Source organism: Vidua macroura, chromosome 4, assembly GCF_024509145.1.
Source record: "Vidua macroura isolate BioBank_ID:100142 chromosome 4, ASM2450914v1, whole genome shotgun sequence".
Taxonomy (NCBI): Eukaryota; Metazoa; Chordata; class Aves; order Passeriformes; family Viduidae; genus Vidua; species Vidua macroura.
Window position 1 is genome coordinate 24,034,360 of NC_071574.1, and position 21,547 is coordinate 24,055,906.

Genomic DNA, 21,547 nt, shown 5'->3' on the forward strand with positions numbered 1-21,547 from the left:
TTTTTAACAAAACAGACTGTAGTACTTGAGTGGGATTACCTGTGCTGAATGAGCTGTGTTGAGGAGATGCCTGTCTTGGAGGTTTGCCCACCATATCCTTCACTTGAATGGTTACAATGGTCTTGCCTTTTCTATGTCTGTGTGTGTATGATGCGGGGGGTGGGGGGCTTCATTTTTGGTCTACGAAATAAAAGTTGCAGCTGCTTTTAACAGAAATAAACTTTTTTTTTTTTTTTTTTTTTTTTTTTTTTTTTTTTGTCTTGTAATCCAAACCCAGACACAGAATTTTCAATTACATCCAGATTTGCTTGCAGTAGTGCAAGCCCCATTGGTAGATGCATGCACCCAATTAGAATTCACCCTTAAAACCACACATGTGCCACTTGGATACCTCTTTGTTGTTGCACTGATACAACCAAATTTAGCACATTTTTAATGCAGGTAATCTATGATGCTAGGCATTTCTGTCTATAAACTGAAATCACAGCATGGTAACTGCTTATACTCAGTTCATACTACTGCAGTATTTTTAAATCAGTGGAAAGCTTAGTTAGCATCTACACCAGATCTTTTGACATAAGAGGGCACATCAGCCTTGAGAACAAAATTTATTAAATAAAAATATTGAGAAAAGCTATTTTTTCACCTATCTAGCTGTGTCTTTGCTTGAACATGACGTACTAGACTTGTGCTGACTGGATTGTGGAAATTAACTGGTTTTGATTCTTACATAAGTTGCTATCCACTTAAATAAATCCCAACTTAAATCTACTTTTTAATGACATTTTTAGCAGTTGTATACACTTTTACCAAAACCACAATCCTGCAATTAGTTCTGAATCAATCTCTTAATGTATTTTCCCTTTACTGTTGTAAAGGGAAAACACATTAAAATTACTTACTTTACTGTAAGTCAGTGTGGAAATTCTTCATGCTGTTTCTGCAACTTTATTTGAATATTTAAGGAGAGAAGGTTTGGTGTAGATGGTGTTGAGTAAGAATAACAGCAGGAAGAGTGTGGCCAGCCTACATGTTTTACATGACAGCCAGCAGGGTACGTGCACATTGCATTCACAGTGGATGGTGCAGTTCAATACAGTACCGTGATCGCCAAAAAAGGGGTAGAAACTCTTGGTTTTGAGTCCTTTAGTTTGCCAAACAACTTAAAAAAACCTGTTTCAAACATGCTCCATTCAATCAAAAGCTCTGCAGGACGAAGTAGTGGCTGGGACATCAACTGCTCAGGCTGGGAAGAAGCTGCAAGTCTTTGACCCAAGTGCTCTGGTATCACTACATGTCTTTGTTGTTGGTATTACAGCCCGGCTTCCCACAAGCACTCTGAGAGGCAGATTCTCTGAAGTAATAATGTAATGCAGACAAGATCGTGTGATCTTGATCTAGTCTGTGCAGCACAGAGGAACAGCTGTTCCAGTGTAAGTATGTTAAATCTGTTAGATCCAGCTGGGGGGTGGTTTGCCAGATTAGCTAGTATTGTATTAATACCATCTTCTAATTATGAAGTACTCTTTCTGGAACAGCTTAACAGCACGTTTTCTACTGGATTTTCTGATGTTCAGCCAGCCTTCCTGGAGCTACAAGGTACTGAGAGTCACCTCATTGCTGGGCCAAAGGGCTCAGTTTCTTGTTACCAATTCAGTTTTTATTTCCTCCTGATGCTCAAAATTGAATTTTTATGACATTCACGTTCGTGCTTTACTGTCTGAAGTGAAGTAGAAATGCAGTACCTCAACTATTTTCAGAATGCTGTAGGGGATATTTAATGAAAGATGGAAAAGATGTAATTGTCCCAGTTCTATAGCAATGACTTGGAGTAATTGTTGGTGGCGAGAGGGAATTTCTTCTAATAAGATTACTGTCTGCATTCTGTGTTCTCTGCTAGAAGTTGTTTTGACCAGAGTTCCTTAAAACATGAAACTTCTCACTTAATCAGTGTCCTTGGTTCACTAAAAAACACTGAGTTTCTATGTATCTAACTTTTTTTTTAACTGGATGGGCTTTCTGCCTCTGCTCTGCAGTCTGTTTTCTGCTATTTCTCTGTGTTTTTCTGGATGTGAGGCACTGATTCCAGGTTTCAATACTAAAATAGCCTTATCCAGTCAGCTCGCTTCACCTAGAGTTAAGAAAACCTGCAGCTCCAAAACTGAGACTTAAGCCCTCCTCCTCCAATAAAAAAATCCCAGAAAATCCTGAAGTTATCATGCAGTGCTCTTTCCTGTTTCCCTGCAGCCCTCAAGAGCAGACTTGCTCTAATAGTAGTATTTCCTGCTTCAATGGCATGATCAGGTTTCTGACTAGGGGTAACAATTCCAAGCTGTTTGTTTTTGCAATGTTGGCTGCAAACTTTGCTTCATTTGCCAGTAAGTTAAGGAAATGGGACAGCTGTCCTACTGAAGCCTTGGAGGACACTACTAGAGCAAGTGACTAGAGGAGTTTGTGCCATGATCTTTACAACAGGCCTGCCAAAGAGACCAATGAGAAATAAGGCAGAACATGGACCACCCCAGTGAACACGGATACCCCACGACACCAAAGACTCTGCTCTATATTTGGCTTCAAGGTTGAGCTGGATGCTACAATCCACTGTAGTCCTAGAATAGCCTCAGGAACTTGACAAGTTCTGGCTCCTCTCTCAGCACAGTTGCAGCAAATGCATGCTGCTTCTCACCCCTGTGCTTAGCTGTGCCTTGTGCAGTGAATCCCACATCATTTGCTGTAGACTCTGCAGAACACTCCCTCAGTCACATACACACGGTGAAATCACTAGAGGAAAACAAGTAAGACACAGCAATCACAGACACTCTTAATGCTAAATAATTCCAACACTGGGTTTAGAAATAAGCTTTTATTAAGTAGATTAAGTTAGCCACTATTGAATTTGAGGAATGAGTATAGAAACAGAAGTTTCATAATCAGGACTAATTCTGTAATGCTATTCAGTAGTTAACATTTTTTTTATTTAGTACCCAGAATGCTCACCCTAAAATACATTGTCTTCCTAGTCCCAGTGAGTTTTCAGTTGCTTGATTCTATCTTCTATCAAAAATTCCATTATAAAAAGGCAGTTAGCATGGTGCTGGCCAATTAGAAGGTCCTCATTTGGCTCTAAAATTTTAGGACAGTTCGAATGCTTAAAATAAAAAAGAAAAAAAAATTACCAATAAGTCAATTTTCTCCCCATCTCTCCCCTTCATTGCTGAGACGTATTTTAACTTCAGTCTTTTGTAACAAATGAAGTCATGCTTATGCTTATTAAAAATCCAGGATAATGCTTGTTCTCTTCAGATTTTTTTTTCTCTCCTCCAGTAAAAAAAACTCCAAATGAACTATTTTTCAGACTAGGTTTCAGCTTTTAGTAGCTAGCCAAGATTGATCAGGAGCAGTAATATTTACAGGCATTCTCCCTTCTTGCTATTTGGAAAATGCTAGGTAGCTTTCATTATTAGTTTCCTAGGATATGCTCATGTATGAATAAAGCACTGAAAGGATACTGAAGTTTATAACTGGGATGGGGATCAACTGTTGGATGAAATTTGCATAAATGCAGTGTTTCCAGTTGTAACAAATACAGTCAACTGATTTATCCAAAATAGAATCCATATGAGCTAAAACAGATAGGGCTAGTACTTTCTCCAAAGTTATATACAATAGATATAGATTGAGATCAAGTACAAAGACTATGCTGGTTTCTGGAGATAATGGTCATAACTATTTGTCTATCTGCAGAGGAACCTAAACATTACTGAATATGTAATCTTCAGTGTCTTTACATTCCTTATTATAAGGGAGAATGTTTTAAGAATGGTGAAAGCCTGAGACTGACCTGTCCCCTTTATCAGCTTTATATCTCTATTTCTCTTTTACACTGTTGCTTGCTTTTTACTGTGTGCCTGTGTTTTGGCATATGCCTGGAAGGTCAGAGAAGTATGTTTGTATCAGAATCAATGCATGTGGTATATGTCACCCTTTAGCTTCTCTGTTTAAAACATGCCAATGGGCAGGGAACCTGTACTTTGACAGTGTCTGATCAAGAAGTGTCTTGTATACCTTTCAATATTGTGAACATTACCTTTTTCCTGAATGCATCAGCTCAAAAGCCTCATTAATTTTGTCAAAAGGCAGCATGTGAGTCACAAATTCATCAACTTTGATCTTTTTGGACATGTATTCAGTCACCAGTTTCGGTACATTGTCTACACTCTTCCAGCCTGAAAGAAGGAAAAGATGCCTTGTTTCCCTTTTCCACCCATCTCAGAAAATTAAAAACACAGCCCTAACACAAAACTTGTATGATCAATATGAAAAGGAACAGAGATGAGTGACATGTTTGTCTCTCCTATGAAGGTCTGGCAAAAGCACACATTATCCAAACACACACAAGCGCTGACGAAAAATCTTTCACTAGCTGTTCCAGCATTCAACATTAACAGCAGCCCTCACCTAGGAAAGTATACATAAGGCATCTCTGTCAGGCCCGCTACATATCTTTATAACCCAACCCAGTTAAGTTCTGTATTGCTTGGACAAAGAGCAGTGTAAAAATTCAAAGTCTGAAATTGAACTTCCATCAACTTCAGCGATTACTGAATTCCCAAAAAAAAAAAGAACTCAATGTAGTTTTGAGTTGGCAGCAGAAAATGTGTATCAAATGCTTGTTCCCTTGTCGTTTTAAAGGTCTTTAGAGCACATTGTCATGTTGGCCCCACAATTTACTTAGTGGTTAAGCAACACAAACATACTGATGTGAGTTCCCACCTCCACAAAGACTAGTTCCTTTCACTGGACCAAAAGGAACCAAACCTTCACTTGGTGGTAAAGCAGTTTCCCTATCCCACTCCTTTAGTACTGAGTAGGATATAGATATATTCTCTTCAAAATATGTTAGATCTTATGCCAATGTGTTAATATGTACCCTGTCTGTAGGAATAACAGATTTTAAGAGTCTTTACCTTAAAAGCCAACACAGCATTTATGAATAGCTTGTCAATAGTACATTTCTTGCACAAGCAAAGCCAAGGGAGTGTGTTCTTCCCAGCTTTAGCCCAGAATAAATTATTTTTATCCCCACAGCAAGAGAGAGTTACCTCCAAATGCGGTCCCTTTCCATGTCCGCCCAGTTACTAGCTGGAATGGCCGTGTGGAGATCTCCTGGCCAGCAGCAGCCACTCCGACTATCACACTGATTCCCCAGCCTTTGTGGCAGGCTTCCAAGGCAGCCCTCTTCATGGACAGACAGGACAAAACAGAGTGTTTATTGCTAAGGTTTACACAGCCTGGACTGGTAGCACTTCCTTTACCCCAGGTAATGAATCACCACATCAGTATTTAAGGAACAATAAATACACTGAAAATTACATTATATTTTCCATTGGTTCAGATTCCCTTACACTGTTCACTCTGCACTTTTTATATCCTATATAGCTTTCAGAGAAGTCACTCTGAACTCCCACTGAGAGTCAGGATAAACTGTAATCACAGACCATATTGTCAACGGTTAGGAATGCTACTGTAATTCCTAAAAAACTAGCATTCAATAACACTTCTGCATTTCCAAAGGTGAAATTAATTACTTGAGAAATTAAGGAAATACTGAGTGATCCCTGAGATTTTACTGTTCATTGCACAATATATTTTATGTGAGTTTTGTTAATTTTAATTGTCAGCACAGAGAAACTCAGGATCTCAAGGAAGTCTGATTAAGGAAAAAGCATTTGCAAGTCCCATTTTCAACCCAAGAAGTAGCAGCGGCTTTCATTACATAATTAGGATTGAGTGTAAATTGTTCTTTTTAGTCATAGCAGTTATCATTACTATTAAGAAAAAAAAAAAGGTTAGTGAATGTGGCATGTTTTGTGTTAAGAAAGCAGTTGATCTTGCTCTTCAGCCGAGCTGGTCCCTTCCTGTACATGCTCCTGTTGGTCAAGCACTCACCATGACTCCAACATTTCCGATGCACTCAAATGAGTAGTCCACACCCCCATCGGTCATCTCAACCAGAACCTCCTGGATGGGCTTCTTGGAGTCTTGGGGGCTGATGCACTCAGTAGCTCCAAACTCTTTGGCTTTGGCATACTTATCCTTGTTAATGTCGATGCCAATGATCCGGGATGCTCCTGCTATTTTGCAGCCCATAATAACCGCCAGCCCAACTCCTCCCAAACCAAACACGGCACATGTAGAGCCAGGCTCCACCTAGGAGAAAGAAAGGAGTCATGAACAGTAGAAGAAAAATTCGTCCTTCCATGGGAAGAGAAAATGCAGGTTAAGGAGGCTGTAGTAAAGGAAAAAATGGAAGCAAATATACATGGCTGTGAGATTTTATAGACAAGGGAAACTATATAGAAATTTAAATTCTAAAAGCTCTTTAGGTACTCAGCTTTTCCTTTTGCCCTAAGATTCATGCCCAGACACCTACCACCTCTGTCTTACCCTGAGCTTCAGACTATCAGAATGACTTGTAGCAAGATGAACATGAACGGGAAAGTAGTTAATATACAGCTGCTATCAAAAAGGGTGCAGAATACTCCACCTGAATTTCCTCCAAAGGGCAACAGGTTTTTCTAACCTGATGTGGCCTCTAATGGGGAAGTTAGAAATTCTTAGCTGAACTTCATCAGTTGAAGAAGAAGAAACACAGATTTGGTACATCACATTTACAGTCCTAGTGTAGCCACTAAACTGTGTGTGCCACAAGCCCAGCCTTTACCTTAGCAGTGTTGACAGCAGCCCCATAGCCTGTGGAGATGCCACAGCCCAGCAGGCACACTTTATCCAGAGGTGCTGCAGCATCTATCTTGGCTACAGAGATATCAGCCACCACGGTGTACTCAGAGAAGGTGCTGGTCCCCATGAAGTGGTAAATCTGCTTTCCCTTGCAGGTGAATCTGCTGGTACCATCAGGCATGACTCCTTTCCCTTGAGTAATTCTTAAGGCAAAGACAGGAAAGTTTTAAGCAGCAAATACTCTCACCAGACAGAATCCACTAAGCAGCTCAGAGAGGCAGCTGGATATTTGCACCTTTATATTTTGACCACTTCAATAAACCTAGGAGTTCACAAAAGTGAGATGCTAAACTCCTAACACTTTATGCAGTTAATTCCTTCAGGGAAAAACGGAAAGAAATGGAGTTTACTCACATGTTGACCTTGTTAGTTACCAGTGCTAACTGTTTGTGCCACAGCACCACAACACTGTCTTGGCCTCCTTCAGTATCCTCCCCTTGAATAGCACCTGTCAGTTGTGTCACTGGGGCTTTTTTTGAGTTTGGGAGATTTTTTTTCAGAACAGGAGCTGCAAATTTATCTGGGAAGCAGGTGTTAAGGAAAAAAAAGAGCTGTCCATATGATTTTGTATTGAAGGCTTTGGTGTTCACTCCCAAGAGCTAAATTTCCTGAAGTGCTTCCCTTAAGTATGGATTAAATATGGAGTCAGAGAATTTATCTTTTCCAACCTGTGGACACAAGGTAGTAGTTTGCACCTTCACATACATGAAAAGAGAGAGATAGTTTTATTTAAGGGAAGAATTGAAATTTTAAGGAAGACTGGAAAAAAATTGCGTGACTCCTGAAACACCTACTTTCCAAGTCATTAAATGATGCATCAACAAATTTTTTCTTCAAAGAAAACTCTTATCAATTACTTTTGCTAACTACAGCAGGAATACATTGAACAAATACTATAGCATGTGTCAAAGTCATACGGACCTTATCTTCTGGCACAGGTTTGTTTTAGGATTCTTACAGAACTTGCACTCTCCACACTGAGGGATGTATAGAGGGATAACAGTGTCCCCTAAGAAAAAAATACTCTGTGTCTAGTTATTGAGTCAAGCAAGGCATTTGAAAAAAAAAATGAAGTTACTTGATTCTGCATGTTTTTCTGTGAGCTTGAGTTCACTTAAAACCTTTGTGTACTAAAAGCTGCTTATGGTATACAGAGGTATTACAGAGTAAACCACTTTAATAAATAAATCTAGATAAACCACTTTTATCCTAGCTGAGCAGACAGCCTATCCGAAATTCATCATTCCAGAACAAGTAGCAATGATACTGTAAAAAACAATCCCAAATCAACAGTGAACAAACAACATGACTAAACACTTTAAGCCTTTTACTTAAGCCAACAGATAAAAACTATAATTAAAAAAATAATAGACCCCCGACCTCTTCTAACTATATACTGATCTGATTTCAAGTAAAACAATGCTATTCTGGGCTCTTTCAAGCTTTAAATCAAGAGCTCGTTGAATAGTGTTGTGTCTCACAGACCACAGAAATCTACACAGGTATACGCCCCAGAATAAAATATTGCATTAACTACTGCAATATGGCATTTCAGTGGCCCAAACTGACAGTTAGTCTTCAAATAAAGTAACACTTTCAAGGAAGGCAGAAAACGTAAAAGGTATTTCCTTACCCTTCTTTACTTTTGTTACTCCTTCCCCAACACTCTCTACAATTCCTGCTCCTTCATGTCCCAGGATCACAGGGAAACATCCTTCAGGATCAGCACCACTCAGAGTATAGGCATCAGTGTGACAGACAGCAGTGGCAACTATCTGTGAAGAAATAAATAATCTGAGACACCCCGAGGAACAGAATAGTAGCACAGATCTAAACAATTCCCTTTGGTAAGAAATTAAGAACAATTGCCAGGTCAAAGTTCTAGCAGCATCTGGGATATTGGCAACATACTTTAAACCTGGCAAGGCAGTTTTTCTTATTTCGAAAAAGCAAAGTCATGACAGTACATTTTTTATAATTTCCATTAACCAAAATGTGACACTGAAAGCGGTAAAAGATGACCTGTCTTTTCCTATAGCTAGAAAGCAGTGCTCCAAGTCATCTCAAATTAGTTTAGTATCTCAGATTGGAAATAGTTAGACTCAGTTAATAGTAAGACTCAGAAGAAAGATTTCCAGAGAGACCATGCAGAACTCTCAGTACTGCTTAAGTCCTGCTTAAGTCTTCAGCACCACACGGAAATCCTTTCCACAGGAATAAATTTCACATTAATGTATACTTTTTGGTAGATACAGGCTCCTGGAAAGTCCTGATGAAATCAGAAACTTGGATATAGGGAATGCAAGAGACCAATCCCAGCTCAGCAACCAGTAACTTATGGCCACAAATGACAAATTGTCCTTCAAACAAGATAAAAGTGTTCCCAATTCAGACATTTTGAGGGAACTTGGTCTGTAACAACTGGAATTGATCCTCAAGATTAGCTATTATCCTCAGACCAGTCTGTGAAGTGAGACTAGTAGAAATTAAAAGTGTTTTTCATAAACAGAAGATCTAAATACTGTCATTTTCTTCTCTGTAAAGTCAGCTGAGATGCTAATGAAATCTATTCAACATTTCTTCTGTTGGCACAAACTATTCATCTTCAATACTCAGTCTCCTAAAATAGAAAACATACAGATAAGAATTGATGCAATTACCTTGATACGAACTTCATGAGCTTTTGGTGGAGCAACCTCCACCTCCTCAATAGAGAGAGGTTTACCTGCCTCCCAGGCAACAGCAGCCTTGCATTTAATAACCTAAAAGACAAGAACAAGAAAAAAAAAAAAAAGAGGACATCTGTTGTATGCTTCATTTAAAATAATTCTTGTTCAGCCAAGAAAGAAAATAAAAGCAGCACTACTGGCTTTGGAAAGAATCCCAGATCTGAAATTCTTAATTTCAACATGAAGGTTTAATTGCCCCACATTTGCTTTCAGGAAGCTAAACAATAATGAGTAAGCCAAGATCTGAAATTTGAATGTCATTCTCTTACTGTGTAAAAAATATAAGCCTGGGAGTGCTTGGGAGACACAATGCAGTGAAGGGAGCAACATAAATGAAAAGGTTGCATAATAGAAATGGTGGTTTAAAATCAAAGACTGCCATTCATTTCAGGTATTTTCATTAAATACAGTGTTTGAAGTTGGAAAGTTCAGAAAGGAAGCTGTGATCAAGACTGAATTTCCTGTTCCTGATCAGGATGGTTTCCAAGTAGGATTCCAGCAAGGACATGCAGCTGACATGCAGAGCCCCCAGTGATGCAGAGGGACCAAAGGGACTTTGCTATAAGGCTCCAACACCTCTGCAGTGGCCACAGGGATCACTGTTAGCAAGTCTTCATTCACTGCTCTCAGCGCCACAACAAACCCTGCTCTGCAACCACACCTAAACATCCCGGGAAGCTTTTCAATCCCAACGGTGAGAGCCTGGATAAGAGAGCAGGATTTCTGGATCTGTAAACCCTACTGACAGGTACATAAAACTGACTGAGAAAATCAGGCATTACAGCCATACACTCTACAGCAGCTTCAGGATAAGCATCTGGATTGCCCTTAGAGGTTGGTTTCATGAAGATGATGAGGTCTAAGCCATTACGAACATAAACCAAGAAAAGAACATAACATTTTGTGTTATGTTCAAAATAGCTGTGGTGTTCCCATGGAATGCTTGAAAGAAAGAGTATTAATATAAATTCCTAAGATCAGCAATACAGTCACTCAGCCTTTTTGAAATTTCACTTGCTGTTAGAAGTAACAGTGCAAGACCACCTTTTCAGCTTGCCAGGTCTGATTCATCACTTGTGATGAGGAGAAAATAATGGCTAGTCTATGCCTTTCTGTAGTATTTCTGTTGTACAATAAACACTACTAGGCTTTGCCAGAGCCAGTTAAAATCCTCACTTTACCTGTAATAGCAGAACTTAGATACTTACCTTGGCTTAAATTTGCTAAAAAAAAATACTGCAGACCCAAAAAGCTTTGTAACAGAAAACATGTACCTATTCCAACAGCCAGCAGGGGTCTACATTAGACAGAAACTCCCCTAACTAGAACCATGAAATCTTCTTGTCCTGCTTTTTAATACCAGGGTAAATATTACCAAAAATTATGGAATGTGCCATAGTAACTAACTGTGGAATCACAGTGTGAGCCATCAGTCATAATCTCTAAATCTACCAAAGATTTTGCCAGAAAATCTAAATTCAAAGCACAAAGTGCAAGAGGAGCCATCATTCAGTAAATCATTTACTGGTTTTCAATTCATCCCCTCATCCTCCCCTCATTAAGTCATCACTTGTTCTTGCATGGGAGACTGGGCATTCCTAAAATTTTATTTCCACAAGCTTAGTTAAACACAAAATTAAAGACAGAGAGGAGAAAAAAAGTCTCCTTACATGATAAATTCTGATAATCTAAAACTAACAGCATGCATGTGGAAGTACATTTTGAAATAGTAATTTCTAATTCAGTTCATACAGCCACAAAGGCCCCTGGACTATTCAGAGTGGGTATCAGGAAAGCCCCATCTTTTTCTGCCCTCTTATTATTCATAGCTTTCCGCTGTTGCTTTGCTGAAAATCTTGAAGCCAACAACTGGAAATAAAACTGGAAATAAAAAACAAAGCACCAACTTCCAGCAGTTCTTCATTTCCTCTGTTACCATGCTAGCACTGGAGCACAGCTGTTGGGTTGCTTGTGGCTATGTACACGATCAGCTATCTCAGTCGGGATGAAACCGAGCTCTGGCAGTGACAGAAGCTGCTCCAAACGCAGCGCCAGCCTGGAGCAGCTTCAGCGTCCGCACAAGCGCGGCCACCGAGCCCGCTCGGGCCCCGGGCACTGACCGCCTGCGCAGAGTTCAGAGAAATACTGGCCGAAGGTCTGGGCTATCGCGCTGTTCCTACAGCTATGCAGCAAACGTGCCAGGCAATGGCTTGTGAGCAGGCAGGGTCTTGTTTTACCCCTTCTTTCCAGCCGATTCGGTCGCACCTGCCCGAAGCCCACAGGAAACCACCCAAAGCTCAAGGTCTTCTGCTCGTTCCTTCACCGCCGCGACCCAGGAGCGGCCGGAGCGCAGGACGCGCACAGGGGTGGAGTACAACACACGGCGGGGAACAAACGCGTGTTTTGCTTCCCACTCCTGCAAAAGCTCACAGCGGGAGCCTCCCACGCCTAAGTAGCGGCACCGACTCCGCCGCACGCCTCACACGCGTGGGGCAGGAGTGCGGAGGCGCCCGGACAATCCCGGCAACTGGGGCGGGAGCGGCCACGGCGACCCTGGCCCACGGCCCCGGCGCCGGGCAGCCTCCGGACCCCTGCCCCAGCGACGGCAGGGAAGGGCAGGGCAGGGCAGGGAGGGCTCGCCTGCCTCATCTGCACAGTGCGGGACCCTCCGCCCGCCCCCGGGCGACCTTCCCGCCGCGAAACGTAGATGCTCACCCCGCTCGCCATCGCGCACGGCTACGGCTACCAGCGGAAGGAGAAGGAGAGCCCGCCTCCTTCTCCGCTGCCTTTCTCCCCGCCTCCCTCTCGGAGGCGGGCAACCGAACTGGCTCCTTCCTCCCTTTTTCGCCTCCCTTGCAGGGAAGGGGCGCGCTGGGTCCGTCACAAGCCCCCTGTGGCTCTTTTCTTCCCGCAGACCGCGGTGCGGGCCAAGGTCTCGGTGTTTCCTGAGGTGCCCGCAGTGTTGCCTTGCCGTGTGGCCGGGTTTATGGCTGCTGACGGCTGCATCGGTCCGGCCGGCAGATGGACACCACTGTGCCCGTGAGGGAACAGGCCCGCTGTCCTGGCCGATGGGCCTGTTCCTGCCGACACCAGGTTGCCCAGATTCCTTCCCAACTAACGGGACGCCACGGCCGCCTCTGCGCCGCTCCCTGAGGGCAGCAGTAATGGTGGATGTGCCTGCCTTCCCCATGCGGGGGAATCCCGCCCTGGCTCCTGTTCTGGAGGTGCTTGGTACCGCCTGTGTCCCACCTGGGCACAGGGGGAAGCTGACCATGACTGCAGAGCATGTCCTGTGTGCCTGAATCTGTTCTTGCCTGGATAAACTGCAGTGGCGCAGGCTGTACTGGGTGGCAGTGTGAACACCACAGACTAGGTGAAGGCAGCCCGCTGCCAGGGCAGGTGAAGGGATCTGCCGTGGGATGGAAATTTTGACTGGGCTTCTTGACATTCCATCCAGCAGCCTTTGAAGCAAAGGAGCTATTGCTGCAAGATGGGATCATTCACTGGCTCATGCTGTTGTTTCATTTTCCAAAAAACTGTTTTTCTCCAGGCAGGGTAGGAAGGGCTTCTTGTGAGGTCTGCAGACATGATTGTGTAAGATGAGGGGAACAGTTCTGCTGTGAGCTGTTGGGATTTTCCACAAAAGGTGATGATGCTTGAGGAATGACAGGGTGTAACTAAGTCCCCCTCAGTAAGAAAGGGAATTTTTAATTTCCAGTGACATGCTAACAAAAGCTTAGAAAATACCACAGATAGATAACAGCACCAGCATGTGGAAAATTAATAACAGGACATAAGCAACTATGGCATTTAGTAAATAGCATGAAAGTAACATAACATTTAATAACAAAACTAAAATGAGAAACACAATCTCATTAGGCTCATTAAAGCTGACATGGAACTGGAAGGTAATTTGGCCAGTGAGGGTGCTATACAGGTTACACACCTTGTTGAAATGAACGCAAGCCTTGTCCATTTCCTTGGTTAAATTCAATTCTGCCAGCCTCTCCTGTGAATTTCATGCTCTTGGCCACCCTTGGTTTGTCAGTGCTTCCAAAAAGCCTCCAAATATTTTGTGTTTAGCTAAACTCCATAGATGCTCTGCTTTTTTTAGTATCTTTGACATTCTGAACATTGTAGGCACTGATTCTGGTAGACAAAGGTACAGATACATCAATCAGACCTCTTTAATGCTCATTGTCCAGTTTCATAGATGAAAGAGGTTGTTTATTTTCTCATCTTTTCTTTGCTTGCAGTTTTGTGATGCTGCCCCCAGTGTTGCTGTGTACTTTTGGAAGCCCCTAGACACCTTAAGTGGTTTTGCAATGAACTTTGTTCTCAGCACCATGCAAGCAAACGAAGTTACCACTTCATGACCTTGACTAAACTATCCACACTTTGTCACATGGTTCAGGTTTATGTAAGTTCTGTAGGAGAGGACTTCCACTGCTGCTTTGGATTTTACATTTGTTTGGTTTTGGTGTTGTTCTATCAGGTGTTACGTTAATCAGGAACATCGGCTTGGATCAGGAAAAGAGGAGGAGAGCTTGGAAGCACTCTGAGCATGTGGGAGGGAGACCTGGCAATCACGTTCTTGTTTGGTGGATATGGTCTGTTTCATGTGCCAAGTAGGGAGAAAAGTCCAAAACAACTAGAGATCTGTATTACTTTTTTTTTTCCTTTTTAATTTTTTTAACTGTATTATTATGCCTACCCTAGAGGCATTATTTTTTTAGTGAGGCTTTTTCTGTACCTTAGTTTAACTTTGAAGCACAAGAAGACGTGGGGGAAAAAATCACTTGCAAGCTTGGCAGGCAGTGTATGGCTGAATGAAGATGCAAGTGATCTGCCAGGGTACCCATCCTGGGACAGTGTGAGTGCCAGTGGCAGAAGCTGGCTGTGTGCCTCCCTCAGAAGGAGGAGCTGGTGCTTTGGCACTGGAACTGCTGGCTGCAGCCTCACATACTGGTGAACAGATTGGCAAGGCACAGGGAGGCTGGAGCAGACTTACAAGTCTACCCAGAAGCAAAACTGAAATGCATTAATACAAACGTTGCCTGGTTTGTTTTCCCCAAGCAGATATGGTCCTAGATTGACCCACAGGTAATTTTCCTTCCATTGATACTGTAAATTTTTCAAATAAACCCAGTAATTTTGTTAGAACTATTTCATTAGAGCTGGGATAACCTGTGCACTAGTTCCAGCAGTGGATACTTGAGTGCAACTCACTTTTTGTGGGGCATTACTCTCAAAATCATCCATTTGAATTCTGATTTAAGTTTCTTACATTTTCTGTGGAGTACTGGAGGATAATACTTGTGCTCAAAAATGCTCAAAGCTGGTTGGTATTTCTTTGGATAATTCTTAGGTAATTGCAATATTTTGTAAACATAAATATAAATCTAAATATTATCTGTTAATTCAATAAATGGTTGGTTCCAAGGAAAAACTTTAGGAATAATTTCACTAATTGATCCAAGTATAATTCTAAAGTATACTAGAGTAAAATAACTTTTCAAAACAAATCTGATGTACTCAAAATAAATGTGAAAGTGACCATGACATTTTTGCAGTAAAGACACATGAAGCTGGGATGCTGAAAGATGTTTAATATTTTAGATATGGGAATAAGTAATTTTGGGAGTTTTGCAATTGAACATTCGATTGAATATTCTCAGGTATCTGCATTCATTGAAAACCAAATAAAACACAAAAAGCTGATCTAATATGTGCTGATTTTAATATGTTAAGATTAAAATAACTATACAAGTTGTGCTGTCACCTCCTTCTTTGCACTTGGCAGCATTTTCTTCTGGTTTGTTTAAATGTCTTTGCTTTCAAATGTAATTATTTGGCCAGCTGTGAAACAAGTGATGTTGTAGGAATCAAGCAGAATTTGAGGAGCTCTCTAATTATCTGCTAAAATTTGAAGTCCTGCCCAGTTAGTGATTGTTGCCAAAGGGGCAGAAGGATCTCCGAGATGAAAGGCAGCATGCCCGGAGAGCAGGGACAGGTGACCACCAGGTGGCCCTGTTGTAGCAGAGAGCTCCTCAGTACTCAGAAGGGCTTACACAACTTTTCATGTAATGACATTTCAAAAGAATTGGTAAAGCACAAGTTACAATTTACTTTAGGCAGAAGTTTTTTTATAGTGATCGAACTTCTTTTTCATCTAGGTCTAGATTTTTTCCAAAAAGGAAAAAAATATTATCTTTTGTCCCAATCCTGCACAGATTTATGTGTTTATATTTGTTAGACAGATACTTGGTAAATTGATTACATTTTTGAGACTTGTCACTTGTATAAAATTAAGACTGTGCACATGCATGTGCAGTATTAGGAAAACATTGTTTATTGGAAGTTCTTGGAGTTTTCTCAGTAAGAAAGTTCTAGAACTCAGTTAATTAACATTTAATGAATTATACTGGTGTTAACTCATTACCGGCATTCTTATTGTCTTACGTTTAAAAAGTAGTTAGGAGAATTATAGCTAACTTTTATGTCATGGCAGAGTGATATGTGCAGAAGTTACTAAAAATTGGTGGACTGGTTGGGATTTGTTTACCTTTGATAACTCATTTGTGTGTGTGTTCATGATATTCTGTGTAATTGCTGATTGTGCTAAGGGGTTTCCAGAAGTTCAAAGGGCTGTGGAATGTGATAAGTGTTGCACAAAAGAGGTCAAGAGGCACGGTAGTGTTATGAGTCCAATGTTCAGCACTGAAAGAAGGATCTGTTTCACAGAATGACCATCTTGGAGTGAAAATCCTTTTCTTTGGGGAAAATTTTTCAGAGTTGTACTGTGGTATACTGTGGGACTTGGTGTGGAAAATATATTAAAACTACAATAGCATTTGCCAAAATAAAGCCACATCCATGGATGCTGTATGAGTGTTACGTCATTATAAGAAAGTTATCTACTGCCTTATATAATATGCTTCAGAGCAGCAGCAGCAGGGCTGGGCTTTGCTGGAAGATGCAGCATTCACACAGCAGAGATGGGGGCAGAGAGGAGAGGGCCAAATTCACTGAGGCAGACAAAGGTGGGAGGCAGCAGCAGAGGACGGGCAAGGCCATTGCTCACTGCTGAGACCAAGGGTGTGGTGTAAGGGCCTTCAATGTGAGGGGGAGCTCCCCCTGTCCTCTGGAAACACTTTTCATTGAATGCACTGCATGGGATGAGTTTGAATGAAACCCTTTATTAGTAAAAGCATTTCCTTGGGAGAGACATCCATCTGGATTTTGTCCAGGCACAGCAGGACCAGCAGTGACTCCAGCACAGGTGAGATCCTCATTCTCTTCTCCTGGTGCCCCACAAGGAGAGGTGCTGGTTGAGAAGGGCCCGGGCCAGGAGAGCATCTGCTGCACTGGTCTCTCTGCTCGGCTTCCTGGGCTGTGTCCTTCAGAAGAGCAGGACAGTGCGGATACTGAAAAGTGGAAGGGAAGGGAGGGTTTGCTGCAGCTCAGGAGCAGGCAGTGTGGCAGGCAGGTGTGCCTGGGGACCAGCCACCTTCTCTGTCATCCAGCCTGTTCCTGACTGAGCTGCTTGAGGCGGGCAGCAGCGGGGCAGCTTTCAAATCCCTGCTGAGGGGAGCCCCTCACAGGATTGGGCCACAGGATGTGTGCTGAGCTGAACCATGAGCAGGAGGGTTCCCTGTGCTGAACATGGGCTCTTCCCTCTGGGCTATGGCAGATCTTGCCAGCATTCAGCTGTGAGGCCCTGCTTCCTCAAAAGGCTCACGTGCTCTTTGGGAAGCCAGCATTGCATGCTCTGCCAGTTGGAATTTTAGGAGGAGGTGCTGAGGTTTGCTGAAGCTCCTGCTGGTCAGGGTCTCACCTTTTTCCTGCACGTAACAACTCAAATCCCTCGTTCACTTTAGCGAATGGCAGCGTGTGCGTGATCAGCAAGTCTGAATTGAATTTCCTCTCCAAGTAGCTGGAAACTAATTTGGGGATACATTCCCTCGTCTTCCAGCCTAGAAACAGGAGAAAGCAGGTGCATGAATAATGGTAGAAAGGCTGTTATGGTAAGGTAGTGTTACTGTGAAGGTCAGGACTGAGTGACCAGTGCTGGTGCCACACACTTGTGAAATGTTTTCTGCTCTTTAAGATGAGTGGGTTACTGTGTGAAACAGGTAGAGGTTTATTTGCATGTCTAATGCTAATGTTCAATGCAGGCAATGCAGTGCTCCTCTTCAGTTGTCTTTTACTTGAAAACCCTCTTTTACTATGACATGTCAACCACCATGAAAGGAAAAGCTGAATTGTTTAGACTGTATTTTTAAGTCTTATACCTCCAAGCATAGTCCCCTTCCATGTACGCCCAGTCAGCAGAAGCACAGGATCAATGGAAATCTCTGAATCAAGTACCCCAACCATCACACAGACACCAGTGTTCATATTGCAGGAAGCCAAGGCAGCAATCTGATGGAACAGGCAGGAGAATTAGAGAAAGCCCTGATGGGTTGGTCAGGGGAGGGCTCTTTTAGTGCAAACTCCTGCTCCTCCCTGGTCATCTGAAAATACACATCCCAGCTTGTGGAGCAGACGTGGAGAGCTTGTGGCCTCTTTTAAGATTCGTGCTATTTTCTCTCACAGATATACCCAGCAGTGCAGGTAGCAGGTGAGGAGCTCCCCATGGGGGTGAATTTTGCCCTGAGAGGAGCCTGTGATGATCTGGGAGGGAGGACAGGTGCTGGAGTGTCACCTACCATGGTGTCCGCATGCCCGATGGCCTCAAAGGAGTAGTCCACACCCTGCCCGGTCATCTCAGTGAGCACCTCCTGGATGGGCTTCTTGAAGTCTCGAGGGTTGACGCAGTCGGTGGCTCCCAGCTCCTTGGCCTTGGCAAACTTGTCCTTGTTGATGTCCACAGCAATGATGCGGGAAGCTCCAGCTGCCTTGCAGCCCATGACAACAGAGAGGCCAACTCCTCCAAGGCCAAAGACAGCACAGGTGGAGCCTGGTTTTACCTGCACAGACGGGACTCTTGTGAGTCTCCAGTGGGAAGAGGAGGAGGAAGAGGGGGAGGAGAAGGTTTCTTTTGCACAGGATTGATGAGGTTGTGAGGGTGGCCGTGGGGTGCTAAACATGCCTGAATACCAACCTTGGCTGTGTTGATGGCAGCCCCATAGCCTGTGGAAAACCCACAGCCAAACAAGCAGACTTTGTCCAGAGGTGCCGCAGCATCTATCTTGGCAACGGCGTATTCTGGGACCACGGTGTATTCTGCAAAGGTGCTGACCCACAGGAAGTGGTGGATCTGCTTCCCTTTGCAAGAGAAGCGGCTGGTCTTGTCCGGCAGCAGGTTTTGTGGTTCAGAGAAACTGCGGGGGAGATGGAGGTATTTGTATTTGATTGACTGAAGCACTGATGGGGGGGTCAGATTTGTCATAAAGTCAACCCCATATAGATGTAGGGGAACGCAAATAAACTTACTGGGACTTCTGGCAGCAGTTGGATTCAGGATTCTGGCAGAAGCTGCATTCCCCACACTGAGGGAGGCAAAGTGGGATCACTTTGTCTCCTGCAACAAAGTGCATCTCTGTTAGATGCCTTTTGCACCACAGGCCCTGAGGCATTGCCTGTTGAATCACCTCTCCTGAGCTTTCTGATAGTAGGACCCTACCATGAACGCTCTGCTTTCCCTGTAAGGATGAATGCTCCAGGCCCCACTCATCTATATGGGGAACAGATTGGACAACTGGGCATGAGTGTCCAATGCAATGAGTGTGCACTTTGTTTTTTAACCACTGACTCTGGAGCAGGGGGAAATTTCTGAGCTCTTGGCAGAGCTTTGAGGCCTGAATCCTGAGCATGCATTTGAGTGTGTGTTGGTTACCTGGTTTCACAGAGGTCACTCCTTGTCCAATGCTTTCCACAATCCCAGCTCCTTCATGGCCAGGGATAACTGGGAATTCCACATTAGGCAAGGAACCTTTCAAAATATGATCATCAGTGTGACAGATGCCTGTGGCCACAATCTGTTTTGAGAGGAAAGAGTAAATGGTGATTATTTCACTTTAATGGTGAAATAGTCCAGCCACTGTTTATCTCACTTTGTGGAAGGATTTTTCACAGAACTTCTCTGGACAGTTAAGGCACATGGGTGGACAAAGGTCACTTGGTTTTATCCAAGCTACAGCCACAAGATGAGTAACACCCACAAGGGAGAAAAAGTTATTAAAATGTATTTTTACCTTGATCCGGACTTCCCCTGCCTTTGGGGGTGCAACTTCCACCTCCTCAACAGAGAGTGGTTTGCCCGGGGTCCAGGCAACAGCAGCCCTGCACCTGATAACCTGGAAGCAGCCAAGAGGAATACATTGCAGGGAGAGGTTCACCTTTGACAAAAGCCCACGACAGTTGTCCTACAATCTCCAAAGCCGGAGCTGAACAACACGTTTCTCTGTACGCTGTAACACACACTTCTAGAGCTACACAACTGTCCTGTGCTGTTTTCTGAGGGTTGCTGGTTGGGTGGGATTTGGTGGGAGAGCAGAAACATTGGAGTACTCTGCTGTATGCAAAGCCAAAAAATGTTCAGTAAACACTGACTTTGTGTGAAGTGTGAAATACGAAATGAAGTGATTGGTTCATCTGGTGTATGGGGCAGATGTGGCAGCTTAAGCCAAGCAAGACAGAACTTTAAGTTTCAGTGGGCAGAAAGTACCTAAAAAGAGGTTACAAAACAGTCCCAGCCTGGCTGACAACTAGATAATTTCTCTCCTTGCCAAAAGGATGATTTGTGTGTGACATGGCACAAACCCTTCCCCCCGATCAACTCAAAGCAGTTTGGCATCAGCAAAATGGAGCTTGCAGCTCGAAAAAGGTATTGCCATGGACAAGGTAGAGTGCAGGAGGTGAGTGGCTGAAGAGGGCAGCGCTGAAGAGCTGCGTTTGCTGCCAGAGCAGGAGCGCAGAGTGGGATTGAGCAGGAGGGTTTTTTTTTCAGAGCAGCACAATTCCATATTTTGTCTCCTGAGCAGCTGGGCAGGACAGAGGGGGAATGCACAATTTAATGCAGGTGTGGACACGTGCAGTTGCCTGAGAGCAGAATCTGGTGAACTTCACAGGGGTTTGGAAGAGGTGGGGGAACAAGGTCGGAGGAAAGCGGGCATTCAGAGCGGTGTGCAGGCTGAGCCTTTTGCAGCGCATTTCGCCAAGAGCAGGGCACCTCGGAAAGGAGGATGGGAAATGCGTTGTCCTTACTTTTCCCGCAGTGGCCATGTGGTGTTAGCAGAGCTGTGTCTGTCGCTGTCGCAGGCTGGAGGGAAGCTGCTGCCTCCGCGTGTTGCAGAATCCCCCAGGCGTGGAGCGGGAGCAGTCCCGGTGCGGCACCGCCCCTGGAGAGCGCTGGTTAATCTGTGTCAGGTCCTGGATGCTGGGCGGCACCGTGAGTGCTGAGGGGAGGAGCTGGATAGCGGCAGGGAGATGGATAGGAGCAGAAGTGCTCCAGGGAGGCTTTTATCAGCGACTCTGCCCTTGCTTCATTCCCTGCCCTCCCCGCCTAAAAGGCTGAGAGAGCTCAGAAAATTGGTTTATTCCTTCCAGCTGCTTTTGGCAGATTTGGAGAGAGGAGATCTGCATCACTGCTGGGGCTTCCTTGGCGTCCCCTTTTTGCCAGGTTGGAGTATTTGACCTGGTGGCCATTCACACCACAGTATTTGCAAAGAGGTTAAAAATTAAAAAAAAAAAAAAAAAAAAAAAAAAAAAAAACAAAAAAAAAACAAACAAAACAAAACAAACAAACAAACAAAAAAAACCCACCAAAAAAAACACAACCCCCCCCCCCCCCCCAAACCACCAGAAAAACCAAAAACCAAATAAAGGCCCTGAAAATGTGGTGTGGTGGACAAAGATGCATCGCCTTCTGGGATGAAGCTTTACTGTTTGTGGTATTGCAGCTATTTTCACCAGAGCAGTTAGGGGAGGGTCTGTCAAGTAAGGATTTTTTTTTCCAAGGACACATTTCCTTCATTCCTATGTAACCAGGTTTGTGGGTTCAGACCCTCTGG

The 21,547-nt window shown here is 43.5% G+C and overlaps 2 protein-coding genes across 2 annotated transcripts; both read right to left on the reverse strand.

Moving 5' to 3' along the window:
- Nucleotides 1-2,848: 2,848 nt before the first annotated feature.
- LOC128806683 (alcohol dehydrogenase class-3) lies at nt 2,849-12,312 on the reverse strand. The gene is made up of 9 exons (XM_053976442.1): nt 12,246-12,312; nt 9,462-9,563; nt 8,435-8,576; nt 7,723-7,810; nt 6,725-6,944; nt 5,950-6,210; nt 5,103-5,238; nt 4,088-4,226; nt 2,849-3,148 (listed from the first exon to the last, which is right to left on the reverse strand). The coding sequence occupies exons 1-9, from the start codon at nt 12,255-12,257 to the stop codon at nt 3,124-3,126; spliced, it is 1,125 nt and encodes a 374-aa protein (XP_053832417.1). The 5' UTR covers nt 12,258-12,312; the 3' UTR covers nt 2,849-3,123.
- Nucleotides 12,313-16,709: 4,397 nt separating this feature from the next.
- LOC128806684 (alcohol dehydrogenase 1) lies at nt 16,710-21,107 on the reverse strand. Its single transcript, XM_053976443.1, has 9 exons — nt 20,742-21,107; nt 19,730-19,831; nt 19,372-19,513; nt 18,969-19,056; nt 18,637-18,856; nt 18,242-18,502; nt 17,825-17,954; nt 17,368-17,506; nt 16,710-16,957 (listed from the first exon to the last, which is right to left on the reverse strand). Exons 1-9 carry the CDS (start codon nt 20,757-20,759, stop codon nt 16,933-16,935), a joined length of 1,125 nt encoding a protein of 374 aa, XP_053832418.1. The 5' UTR covers nt 20,760-21,107; the 3' UTR covers nt 16,710-16,932.
- Between the last annotated feature and the right edge of the window lie 440 nt (nt 21,108-21,547).